At 37.7% G+C, this 13,760-nt stretch overlaps 1 protein-coding gene across 3 annotated transcripts; it reads right to left on the minus strand.

The window, feature by feature from the left end:
* Positions 1-48: 48 nt before the first annotated feature.
* tacr2 (tachykinin receptor 2) lies at positions 49-8,728 on the minus strand. 3 transcript variants are annotated; one of them, XR_003809440.2, is made up of 9 exons: positions 8,460-8,728; positions 7,718-7,885; positions 6,796-7,091; positions 3,020-3,214; positions 2,378-2,528; positions 2,090-2,209; positions 1,938-2,014; positions 1,285-1,851; positions 49-1,051 (listed from the first exon to the last, which is right to left on the minus strand). XR_003809440.2 is itself a non-coding variant. In XM_020647155.3 (8 exons), exons 2-8 carry the CDS (start codon positions 7,850-7,852, stop codon positions 1,569-1,571), a joined length of 1,257 nt encoding a protein of 418 aa, XP_020502811.2. In that variant the 5' UTR covers positions 7,853-7,885; positions 8,460-8,728; the 3' UTR covers positions 49-1,568. The 3 variants fall into 3 exon arrangements, 2 of the variants coding, with proteins under 2 accessions (XP_020502811.2, XP_065809112.1); XM_020647155.3 differs by having other exon boundaries at positions 49-1,851; XM_065953040.1 differs by lacking the exon at positions 7,718-7,885 and having other exon boundaries at positions 49-1,851; positions 8,460-8,727.
* Positions 8,729-13,760: the final 5,032 nt, after the last annotated feature.

Genomic DNA, 13,760 nt, shown 5'->3' on the forward strand with positions numbered 1-13,760 from the left:
AAATCCTTTACAGTGGACTGTGTTCAGTTCAGTGCTGCTATAAATGTATTCAGAGGTTGTTTTTACTTTATTTAACACTTACTGAAAAACTCTCAGAGCATGACACACATACACATACTGTCACATTTAAGAACATGTCAACAATGATAAGCTGTCTCAAAATGTCACTGTGCGTATCTGTTAAAGTAAAAATGTTTCATTAATATCACGAGCCAACTGTCGAGAACATTACACAAATCCAGTTTTTTACATTGCGTATACTCAGTTGATGGTACATTTCACATTACACAGCATTTTCTTAGAACTATTATACACTGTATAACTGTACACCATGTTCAAGGAATAGTGCTATACCTACAGAAACATCCAGAAAGTGCTGAGAAATAAGACTCATTTAAGATAGTTTTTTGATTTAAAATATACAATGGTCAATATCAATGATGATGTCTGTATAAGAAACAGGAGATGACTTTCTCACTGCTAATGAAAGTGGTGATACTGGTACACTTCAACATGGTATCAATGTGAATAAATGAATGAAAAAATGCCAATAACCTAACTCCAGCAAGTCCACACATATTTAGTTTAAGCTTTCAGCGTTTCATATACGTGTATTTATAATAAGCACCAGGATGTTGTTAGCTCCTATACCCTGAAAAATGAACATGAAATTCAAAAGTTTTCCACATGTTGAACATGTGAAACAATAAATGGTGAAATTCATTAATTTTTTTTCTGTAAGAGAAATTGTAACCTTACTATCAAACCCTGATTAATGCAACATCTCTGCAGTTATAAGTACAGGAGAAAATATCTGAGAAGCTGTCACACTAATGTGTCAAACAGTTAAATTCAAGCATCTCAAACAAGCACTTCACAAGGAACAATATACATTTTAAAATCAACAATGTTACCTTTGAATCACAATGATTGGTAGAGAGGAAGAAAGTGAATAAATCTCTTTCAGTCCACTATCCCAGGCAGTAAAAAGAAACCCAGAAAAACAACAACGTTAAGGCTTGGTGCTGATGCCAGTCGACTGTTCTGTGCTCTAGAAAACCAGAAAACACTGAATAAAAACATCTTAAGGTACACAAACATATTCACAGTTCACAGCTTTTTGCAAAAAACAAACAAAACAGGTAACACTGAAGAAAATATGTAAAGAATGGAGGGAAGAGAAAAGGAATGATGGGCATATTTTTCTTCAGATTTTTACAACACTTTCTAACAATGCATGAAAAAGCATCTTTTGTTGTATAGTATGTTTATAGCTATACTTACACATAAACATTTGATCACTTTGGCAAGAACAGCTAACATCCATGAGATCGAAAGTCACATTCATTCATCTTCCTCCTTAACAAAAAAAAAGTAAATAATTCAATGTCAAGTCCCATGAACAACTTTTATCTCTACACTTTTCCTTGGTTTAACCTTGGTGTGCTTTACAAATGTTCCTTCTGTGTCAGTCTTTTTATAATTAACTCTGTTGCAGCTTTATGGAAACCAATCTTCCTTCCAATCAACAGTCAGTGGTTGTTCTCCATGAGTTTGTTGGATGCAGATCATGAATGGTCTGGCCTCCTCACAGCGTGTGTGTCATGTGTGCTGTTTGTTCCCAGTGATGTTTGTTTTTGAAGCTGAATGCAAACATCTCTCCCCTTGTCAGTGTTTGTGTCAAAGGTGTTGTTTGCTTTGACGGAGGCGTGTGTGTATGTGTTGTCATTGCGGTGGCTGCGTGTCATGGTGACTCTGAAGGTGTGTGTGTGCTGCAGTTCCATCTTGTCCTCCTCTGACACTTGGATGAAGGGACACCAAGAAAACGCGTGACGGAAACCAGCACGAAACCTGCAGAAAAAGGGGGGAAGTTGGTTTCTCTTTATGGATAATGAAACGTAAGACCTGAAGCTGTTTTTTTTTATTTTTTAAATTACCTTTGGTTTAGACAGCAGTAGATGATGGGATTGTACATTGTTGAACTCATCGCCAACCAGAATATGGTCAGATACACCTGACAATGAAAGGAAACATGAGGCCACTCAGTGAATCAATCAAACATTGAAGAGTCAAACAAACAGCTGCTTACCTGTTGAATGTAATGCTGTTTATAAATGTCCTTGTTAAATGACCCCAGTATGAAGTAGATGTGATAGGGCAACCAGCACAGTGCGAACGTCACCACCACAACAATCATCATCTTCACCACCTGTCTCAAATCACAGAGAGGAGAAGAACGACAGTTTTTAAAGTCCACTTTGATATCAGGCAGTTCAGTTCCATTAAGCTAATTGTGTCATGGTAATTTAGCCATCTGATAATATAGAGATTGATACATTAAAAGCCCAGACATAGTAGCAAAATAAAGTCAAGTGACTTTTCTCTTGGCTGTTATCTGGCTGTGGTAATGGTCTGTCGCCTCTCCAGGAATGTGTCCGCCCCACAACGAGCGGCCGACTAAACTGTAGGTCACAAGCATCACCAACAGAGGGAGCAAGTAGATCAGCAAAATCACCGCATACTGGTAACTACAGAGAGAGAGTGAGAGAGAGAGAGAGAAAATGACTGGTTTATGATATTGATCTGGATGATATAGATCCTCTTCCAATTTAGATGACCTTTCTTTTAAACCAACACCATTCTTAGACTAAGACACTTTAAAAGTTGATAACAAGAATGACAATTGAGTAGATCTTAAATACATGTATTATATATATGTATGTGTATTATAATAACTTCTTGTACACCATATAAATCCTTTACATTTGTATGTTTGTGTATGCACAGGAAAAAAACAATATGTTTCATAAAATTAATCTTCCTTGTCATAAATGTCAGTCTGTCTTTCTATCAATGTTTTTTTTTAGTACCAAGTGTCCATGTAAATACTGTGTACAGTTCATTTGTATGTTGAGGTGTGTGTATGTGTGTGTATTGGAATGATAACCTGTTTTTTCATAATATAGTTCTGCCTTTTTGTAAATGTCACGCTCAGTCTCTAAGTCTCTTTTTCTATCACCTTAGTTGATGTGTTCCTCCATAATCGTCAGGCCAGTCCACCATGCACACGGTTCTGGGGTAGTAATATCTAGTCACGCTGTAGTAGCACTGTGGGAAAGCCAGTAAGATTGCCACAATCCAAATCACTGCGATCACAACCTTTGTGGAGGTGGAGGACAGGCGGGGCTTAAGAGGGTGGATGATCGCCATGTACCTGAAAGGGGATAAAAGGTTTATTCAGTCATGTGGCTATTTTTCCATGATGGAATTTGATGTTAAATCTAAAGAAAAAGAAACAACAGAGAAACTCCCTACCACTCCAACCACTTACAGACAAAATCATAAATGTGAAATAATTACGTTAAATCTCTTCACTAGGTATTTGTGATTTATTCTAGACTGGGAGTCAGGGTTATCAGTCAGGGTAACCAAGATGAAACATTATAATCATGTTGGTGTGAGGTGGTAAATGTGATTTCCCTCCTCTTGACCTGAACATGCTATTCTCAACTTTGTAATCTTTATGATCCAAATATCCTGTAATTCAGACTAATGATGATGAATGAGAGCTGTGTCACCTTTAAATATATTAGTTATTCGTCCTGAAAGCTGAGCACTGACCTCATGTTTCACTCTGAGAGAAATGTTGATTAAAGCAGGGCATTGATTATGCCCGCTTGATGTGTATTCGGAGAAGTGTGAAATTCAAATGGAAAGGAAAGGGACACTTTTTTTTTCTAAATACCACCTCTAGATTTGGAGAGGTTTTAAGAATGATCCTTTTTTTCAAAGCTACAAGCAGTTTTAAGAGTCATAAAGCAAAAAAACCTCATTTGATTAAATATTAAAATATATTATTATCTTCATTTATCAGCCTGCTTGTCTCTATTTGTCTGTGGTGCTGCAGTGGATCTGCCACAGAAATAACAATTTACTCCTCCCTGCATGACTGTGTGAGAGAGACACTCTTCAATAAAGGGGCAGTAGAGGAGAACAGAGATTCCATTTGTATCCTTAATATCAAAGGTATAATATAATATTTGTATATGTTCTCGTGATTATCTTTTTTGAACTATGTGAATCCTTTGTGCCAGGGTACTTTGGTATTCACTTTCAAGACAGAGAAACCTGAAAAATAAGACAGATGATTTGACTGCAGTTAATTTACAATATATAATTTCCCATGAATGATGATAGATAAATGCTACTATGTGCATTTGCATATCTGTTGTGAAAAAACCTATATGATAAGATAAGATAAAGATAAGATATACTTTATTCATCCCAGCAGGGAAATTTAGGTGTTCCAGCAGCCAGCATACATACAACATACACAACACAACACAACACAACACAACACAACACAACACAACACAACACATACAGTATATACATACATATCCCACCCATACAAAAAAAACATGAGCCCACAATACAGTTTGATATATGATATATGCAACTCAGGCTAAAGTTTAAAAGTTTAAATGTCTTCTGTCCTTACTTAAAGGGGAGTCGTTATAAAATGCAATTGCAGTAGGTTGTCGATATAAAATGCAAATGCAGTAGGTAGTATGTGTGATAGCATAAGATATAACCATATAGAAGGGAAGTAGCGCCCCCTTATGTATAAAACCGGATAGTCCACAGGTTTGCTTCTAGACATTTTATGTATAGTAATATATGAATGTTGTTAAAGTTATGCTACTTTTACTCATAATAACAGTTTGTGTTGCAACAAACACATGTTGATGACACATTTTTTTCATTGTTATAGTGTTCTTTTTTTAGATTATGCACTGTTAAGGATACATGAAGACTACATGTTTAACAAAGGATTACAAACAAAACAAATGGGAAAGAAACAGTAGCAATAAGCCAAGAATAAATTTGCCACACTGTTTAACTTGTTTTGTTTGGCAAAAGTCACAAAGTATCTTGTCACATCAGACCAACAGAGATAAGCTAGAAGGAAATTTCTGGTTTTGTTGCTGTAGTGTGGAGATGACAGTGAATCCTACATCTTGTGATATTTAATAATGCAAATGATGTTTCACAGATTGTTTTCTGCTTGCTGCTAATAACACAGCAAAATGGCTGCAAAATGTGATGATTTGACAAATTGGAAATTAATGAGCAGGAACAATTGAGTTCTAAGCATTTAACACCTTTGAGCCACATATATGGCTTATTCATCAATACAGCTGCCCCGAGACACAGGGAACAATATATCATGTCATGTTATGTCATGCACACATGTGAGAGTAATGAAATGCTCCAATAAATCTGTCTCTGCATTGCAGTGTACCAGTGTAGAACACATTTGTAAGAAACATGCTTTTGTGGGATGAGCAGCAGAGCTGAGTATGTGGGTTGTGGCCATGAAAATCTTGCCAAATCTTCTCTGCCAATGCCAAACATTAGATTGGATGATTGAAGTCTGAAAAAACAAGACCCATTGGCAATTTAACAATTTATTCATTTAACAAACAGGAGCCTCAGTAGCGTGTGGAAGAACCATGCTCAGCCACAACAGCCTGGCACCTCCTCCTCAGCCAACATGGTTGTGTTGGTCACTCTGGCAGGAACAGCAGGCCCTAGCTGATCTCACAAGTGTTCAATGGGGTTGAGGTCAGGACTACAGGCAGGCCATTCCATCCTCTCCACTCCCAAATTCTGGATGTAGTCTCTGATAAACCCCGCTCTGTGGGGACGAGTGTTATCATCTTAGAGGATAGAATTCGGTCCCAGACTGTGGAGATATGGGATTGCCACTGGCTGCAGAATCTCATCTCGATATCTGATTGCATTGAGATCCAATGATGACAAGCCTCGTTTTTCTAGTGAGGGAGATGCCGCCCAACACCATCACACTACCTCCTCCAAAAGCTGTTACCCTATCGGTGCAGCAATCAGCATAGGGCTCTCCGCGTCTTCGCCACACTTTGACACTATGATCCAACTTCCGTAGGCAGAATCTGGACTCATTGCTGAACATAACGTTCCTCCACCTGTTCAGATTCCAGTGCACATGTTGCTGACACTAGCGCAAATGGGCCTGACAGTGAAGGGCAGCCCGATGAGACAGGCATTGGCAGAGACGATTTGGCAAGTTTTTCATGGGCGCAACCCACATACTCAGATCTGCTGCTTATCCCACAAATGCATGAACCTTACAAATGTGGCCCCATTTAAAATGGAAATAAACAGGCTTTCTGAATGGTATAAGATTTATTGCCAAGAAGCATTGTTACAACAAAGAAATAATCTACCAAACAAATGTCCTTACTTTTTGTGCAATGTTTATATATTCAATAAAGTTCAAGCCAAATGTATGGCTTTGTTTTTTCCATTTTTGGATATTTTCTTTTCTCTTGTATCCTGAACCAGCCTGCCTGCCTGTTTCTCAGTTCAAGTTTTCCTGCCTGCCTGCAAGTCATTATTACACAGAAACAACTGCACAAGAATGCCTGTCACCATCTGTGCTTGGGTCCTACCTTCTAGTCTAGGCTACACACGTGAAAATGTTCTACTTGTCAACATACATTTTAAAATTATAAACTATAACTTACACCAATCAAGAAAGAGCTACAGTATAACATATAGAGAGAGGAGAGACACATTGCAGTGAAGTTTGATATTTGAGTTTTTTTGTAGGAGGTTATTTATCACGATTATATGATGTTGTTAAATGGTGTGATGAAGGAAAACAGTTTCCAAGGTTCACACTTGTTCAATTGGAGTGGGAGAACAGCTGCAGCTGAACTCTGATGTAAGTCTGTGAAACAACGTCCTTACCTGTCCACTGCGATGGCAGCCATCGAGTATATAGATGAAAACATGGCCGTGATGGGGAAGAAGTTCTGAAACCTGCAGTAGCCCAGACCAAAGTACCAGTCATTGTGAAGCGCATAGACAAAGTTAAAAAGAGTGTTGAAGGTTGCCATGGAAACATCTGAAAAGGCCAGGTTGACGATGAAGTAGTTGGTGACGGTCCTCATGCGTCTGTGAGCTAGAATAATCCAGATCACCGTGACATTCCCAGTGATGGAAACCAGGATGATGAGGGAGTACGCTATAGCCCACAGAGCCACCTGAGAGGAAAGGAGAGGAGAGGAGAGGAGGGGAGAGGAGAGGAGAGGAGAGGAGAGGAGAGGAGAGGAGAGGAGAGGAGAGGAGAGGAGAGGAGAGGAGGGGAGGGGAGATGATTGTAAAATAATAATTGTACAAGGCACTGGTATGATAAACAGTAAAAACTCAAATTATGTGAAAAAAAAAATCTGTTAGATCGTCCACAAAATACTTTGTTTGTTGTGTTAATTTAGATTTTGATCATATTAAGTGTTAAGGGACTGAACAAACATTTTATTTTATTATAAAGTACAACAGATAGGCTATTGATCCATGTTTAACTTCCTATAATGAATGAGACATGAATGCAACTATTTTACAGATTTAGAAAAGACAAATACAGATGTGTTTACATTTCAAATTATTGTGAAGATCATTGATAACATATCATCTTACACACATAGCCCATATTTTTCGTTGTTGGAGGTTTTATGGGATAATTGTATTATTTAATTGCACTCTTTTCTTCATGTTGTCTAATTTTCCAAAGTTTCTCATCAAAGTTTGCTCTAAAAGCTTCCAGGCTCTGGAGTACCCAGAGATAGCTCTGTATCATCTAGTGTCCTTTCAGATCCCGCTGATCTCCCACCTGCCAGTCCGGCTGCTGGAACTGATTCCCAAACGTCTCGTTTCCGTCCTCAGGCCAGTCGGTGGTCTCTGAGAGTGGCCACAAAGTGGCCCCCGCGTCTCTTTCAACGTGTTGAACAAGACTCTCAGCGTCCATCTTCTCCCCCGGATTACCTGGGCTGGTGAAAACCTTAAGTACAAATGCACGTGCGATATGCGTCATGCATGCGTAATGACTTGATGGATGACAGGCGGTTAATTAAAGGTCAAAATGTCTGTCTATTTGTGGAAAGCTGCTATATGTATAAATAGATTATAAATAACTCTTCTCGTTTTCTTCTTCTAGGCAACAGCCAAATGTTTGAGTCGCCAAAATAACTTGTAAATGTAATGAGATGCTTTACATTCTGTTCCTCTCGAGCACTTTTGATTGTGAATCTTTTTTATTCCCTGTTTTGAATGGTTTCTTTTTAAACCCAGGTTACCCTTTAGTGCGTAAAAAAAGCTCAACGCACTCCACTTCAGTTCAAATTTGATTGCAAATATACTTTTGAAAATTGTTACTAATAAAAACATTTTTCAGATAGAAGGCAATCAGAATGATGGGCAGAATCACAATATGATGTTTCTTTGGCTGCGGTGAGCGCAACAGCCTCCAGCACAAATGGTGAGGTGATGCAGTGGATGACACACCAGTGATGAAAGATGATCTTTACAAAAATAATACAGAATGTGCACTCTGTTATCACATTCATCTGACTTACCTTTCCGCTTTTGCAAGCGAGTTGTCAATTTTCACGTCAGTTTGTCCGATCCATCATGAACAAAGTCCAAAAATCAAACTCCTTCTGCGTAACGGACAACCAGGTCCACCCAGTAATCCATCAGACATCTCAAGACATCTCTGTGCGCGCTCACTCTCCCTCTCTCTCTCTAACACACATACACACACTCTTTATCTTTCTCCAGGAATGCGTAGCTTGTTACGCTACCAGCCTATGAGTGCTACAGAGAAGCACAGACACGAGACTGTGCGCGTGAAGCTTCGCCAACTCAATGCACAGCAGGAGAGTGATGAAGAGAGAAAGATGGATATGGGAAACAAAATCATAGAAATAACATCAACAGCTCTTTATCATACTCTTGTTTTATGCAACAAGCAAAAAGTATTTTTTTTTAGATCTTCACATGAAAGGAGTATAAGAAAAGTGGCATATATTACAGACATGTTGGTTCTGCATGACTCCAACAAAACTTGGATAAGAAGTCAAACAGAGAATTGAGAAATATACTTGGAAATATTTTTAGAAAGTGAACGTAAATGCCTGTCAATGCTGCAGATATTTATTTCTGTAGGCATTTAAACTATTTACTATCAGAAACTCACGCACGTTTAAATATATATATATATATATATTTAACCTTTATTTATCCAGGTTAGTCCCATTGAGATCACAGATCTATTTTCAAGGGAGACCTGGCAAGTAGCAACACAGAGTAAAAAAACACACAAAGACAACTCATATAGTACACATTTTAGAATAACATCTCAACTTTTCATCAAAGCTTGCTGGATCAGTTCAAAGAGGTCCATTCATGCTGAGTGTGTGTTCAATCTTGAGGTCTCCAGTGGACAAACTGTAAGCTTCAATCATCATCTTGTGCAATCAGCCCTGACTGTTCACAAGGGGTCTGTTTTATAGCTATTGACAAAGCTGAAGAGGCCAGAATTGAGTTTCTTTATTCTTTGATGCTGTTTCTCTTTTAAGGCTGAAAAAAGTATTTTTGTTTTGTGTGTTTAGTGTGTTCTAGTGCATATCCAAACCTAGTCATTCGTGTCAGTATTCAACTGTTTGAGGTGTAGCGTTTTTTTAAATCTTTAATTTACATGGTCCTTAAAACTATTCAACCACTAATCCAGAAAATGAAAATTGATTTTGGTAGATGGGCAAAAATTAATCTTTCATTGTGGGTCAAAATACAAACAATTAAAATGATGACTGCACCAGTGATTTATTCAATCTTATCCCATCTCCCTTTACATATCCAAGATTCTTGCTTCAGGGACTTTGACAATCTCATTCTAGATTTTCTTTGGAACAAATCACAACATAGGTTGGGAATAAAGAAACTACAATCCCACATAAAGAAAGGGGGATTTTCTCTCCCTAATTTTAAATGGTACTATTGGGCTATCAATGTAAGATACATGAGAACCTGGTTAGCAGGTCAAGAAGTGAGGGAGAACCCCAGCTGGTTACAGATAGAGGTTGACATTTGTGATGGGTCAACCCCATGGTCAGGTCTGTTTGGTCCAAAATCACTGCAACAAAAAGAACATCCTGTTATTGCTAATGCTAGATTGATATGGAATAAACTACATAAAGCTGGTCGCAGGGATTTCTTTAAATCTAGCACCTTTATGGAACAATAGTAGAATTCTTGTTGGAGATAAAACGATTAACTGGACTCTATGGAGGAGGGCTGGGATTTTGTACATCTCAGATTTGTTTGATGGCCGAACTAAACAATTTCTAAGCTTCAACCAAATTGTTTATAAGTATAATTTACCACGTTACCAATTCTGGAGATATGTCCAAGTGCAAAGTACTTTATCAAAATGGTTAGAAAGCCCCCTTATATGCCCCACAGGCAGCCCAATTGAAGAACTGCTTACTAAATCCTCATCATGCAGAGGCACTGCCTCGAAGATTTATCATTCACTACACAATCAATTGTGTGATCCTTTGATAAAAGTAAAAGAACAATGGGCAAAGGACATGGCTGTGGACATATCACCTGAGGATTGGGATTCATGTTTGAAAAATATGAATACAATGTATAAAGAAGTTGACAATAAATTCATCCAATTGAAACTAATACACTGGTGGCATCGGACGCCTCAACAATTACACAAGTGGAAACTAATACCTACAGACTCTTGATGGAGATGCGAAGAGGCTGGTGCCTCTATCTTTCATGTACTCTGGACATGTTCTGCAATTAAAGACTAGTGTAACAATATACAACAGGTAATTTACGAGGTAATTATTCCAAGTCTCTGCTAAACTGGTTATTTTGGGTTCGACCACGGAGCTTGAAGACTGTGGCTTGTCCTCTTTTGAAAAATGATGGATTATTTTGGCTTTTACCATAGCTAAACTGATACTTCTGAGACACTGGAGGAGGAAACACCCACCTCCTTATGAATGGGCCACAACTGTGGCTCAATTAGCAGCTTATGAGAGAGTAACATATTCTCTGTTGGACAAGCTAGATCAATATATGCTTACGTGGGCCTCTTTACTGCTTGGCTTTCAGTGTCTGTACCTTAAGAGGTCAATTTAATAATTTAGTAATTTGATTCATTTTGATATTGGACATATGTATTTAACCTGGGGAAACAGTGTGTGCACTATTATTTTATTTTGTTTATTTTATTTTTGTCTATGCCTGTTTCTCTCACGTTGTATGTTAAGTACAAGATTCTATGTATGATATGGGAAATTGGATTTTTTTGTTGTTGTGTTTAAAAACCAATACAAATTTTGAATACAAAAAAAAAAATCTCTAATTTACAGTCATAAAAATATCACTGTCCTTTCATATGTTCTGTTTCTCTGTAAAAATTCAAAGAGATGAGACGATGGGGTATATTTTTGAGACCTAATTTATCTGCAGTGGTTCCAACAGGTGGATCTGAAATTCTAAAAATAAGGGTTGATGATCAGTGATGAAGCACTTCCAAAGTAGAGCTTGATGTTTGCAGTTATTGACAGTCACACATTTAGAAAAACTGCTGCTGCATCTCAAACATGACAAAACACTTAAATGTAACCCAAGAGATATGTTAGTGTGTATGTGCTAAAAATATGAGCATGAAAAACAAAAGCATTAAAATATGACTGGAGTGCCCAATGAATCATTTTGTACTGACCTTTTATTTCCTAAAACACATTGACTGCATCTACCATTAAGAAGAGAAATGTCAACCTATTTTAACCCTTTCGTGTACCATAAGGTATCAGGACACTCATGAACACCTGCTGTAGTTTCACAATGTTTCTTTATTTTTATTTTATTTTACCTTTATTCTCGTGGAATCATTGAGGGCAAGCCCTCATTTACAATGATGTCAAGAGCACAATTAAAACAATTAAAAGAGACAAAAAAAACAACTTAGACAAAATAGATTATATGACCAGAAGAATAAGCGGCAAGCAGGCAGTCACTTGATTGTGTCTGATACTGATTATCAGTCCAGATTAATAAAGAAGTGATGTATGCTGGTAGATTACCCGTAAGTGATTTATAAATAAATAGCAGCCAAAGCCTTTCACGTCCAACTCTTAGTGAAGGCCAACCAACTTTGTCGTACAGGATTAAATGATGATTGGAATTTTTGTCACCAGTGATAAATCTAAGGGCAGAATGATAAACTGTGTCTGATGATTTTAGGGTGGAGGCAGAAGCATGTCTATAAATGACATCTCCTTAGTCCAGAACAGATAGGATGATGGCTTCAATTATTCGCTTATACACACTAAAGGGAAGTTCACTTTGTTTCTGTACAAGTGTCCAATTATCTGTCGTAGCTTTGTGATTAATGTATCAATGTGAAATTTAAATGAAAGGGTTTGATCCAACCAGATGCCAAGATATTTATAATGAGGTACTCTTTCAATATTGTGACCTTCCAGAGTTGTTATATGCAAGTCATTGTCTGTGGTATTTCTGGCTCGTGTAAAGAGCATGTATTTAGTTTTGTCTGCATTCAGTGATAATTTCAAGTCAAAGAGTGCATTTTGTAATTTGTGAAGTGCTTCTTGTAAAGTTTCCATTGTTAAATGTGCAGTCTCAGCAAAACAATACAAAACTGTGTCTTCAGCGTAGAGATGGGCCTTACAATTTGTAAATACAGGAGCAATATTATTAATGCAGATTGTGAACAGCACAGGACACAATACAGAACCTTGTGGAACGCCTTTTGATAGTGGTAAGTATTCAGAGTGATCAGATTGTACAGTCACACATTGCAATCTATTGGACAGATAATTCTGGAAACATTTAAATGAGGAGTTGTCAAAACCAACATCACGTAGCGATACTCTGCGGGAGTATGGTGTCTAAAGCTTTAGTTAAATCAACAAAAAGGGCAGCACAGTATTTCCCTTGATATTCCCCATCTGGCCAGTCTGGTGAGGTCTTAATACAGAATTTCTTGAAAGGAATGATTTTAGTTGATTGTTGACTAATGTCTCCAGGATTTTAGAGAGGCTGGTGTTTGATAATTGTTGAACCGTTAGTCTTTCTCCATGACTGCAATATGGCTTTACAAAGCAAACAACAGGTGACACTAACCTTGTGCCTTAATGTGTCATTTCTTCTAGGCCTCTGTTTCTTACTTTCGTAACACTTCTTGTTTTCTGTTACTGTTATTGTCACATTATGTTCTGTCACTTTTGTGCTCTTTCTGTTCTCTCCTCCCTCCTGAGGGAGATCTGCTGTATGTGTTTGTTCCATAGACTGTAAATATTACTGGACGAACCCTGACCCGTCTGTGACGTAGGCAGAAAATGAGTCCAATCGAGGGCCGCATCCATATTGGATTTGCAGTCTCAACCTAACTTCGGATCAACCTAACGACAGCAGTAAGGCGGGACCGGCGGGACTTAACTCCGCCCATTCAGCTCGACGTCAGCAGTCCACTTCACAGCATAGCTAACAGCTAGGCTGCTAGCATCAACTATTCCTGCTCATCCTGAGAAAACTCTACAAACAGGAAGTTAACATTTAACTTTTATACAACACAGTTAAAACGAATTATATTCAACCCAAATATTTTATTAAAGTCTTAAAACTACACTTTTTTAAATATACAACTATGGTTATTAGTTATTTGTCAGAGCAGTTAGACTTTGTCAGCGTTAGCAGAGAAAGACATTAACACAGTTTTATCCATAAACTGTAAATAAATATGAGACATCCAGAAGAAATGAATATTACAAAGCATTCAGTTCATGTTACTGTTCTGACAAAAAGAGGAATGTCTGTGTCTTATATTT

The sequence above is a fragment of the Labrus bergylta genome, chromosome 3 (genome assembly GCF_963930695.1).
Source record: "Labrus bergylta chromosome 3, fLabBer1.1, whole genome shotgun sequence".
Taxonomy (NCBI): Eukaryota; Metazoa; Chordata; class Actinopteri; order Labriformes; family Labridae; genus Labrus; species Labrus bergylta.

What these genes read in the sequence shown, in the direction of transcription:
- tacr2 (XM_020647155.3), bottom strand. Translation starts at nt 7,852, where the DNA reads ATGGACGCTGAGAGTCTTGTTCAACACGTTGAAAGAGACGCGGGGGCC. An exon ending in TCCAGCAGCCGGACTGGCAG is followed by an intron (nt 7,092 to 7,717) that starts GTGGGAGATCAG and finishes CTTTCCTCTCAG; the next exon opens with GTGGCTCTGTGGGCTATAGC. An exon ending in AGATAACAGCCAAGAGAAAA is followed by an intron (nt 2,210 to 2,377) that starts GTCACTTGACTT and finishes GATTTGAGACAG; the next exon opens with GTGGTGAAGATGATGATTGT.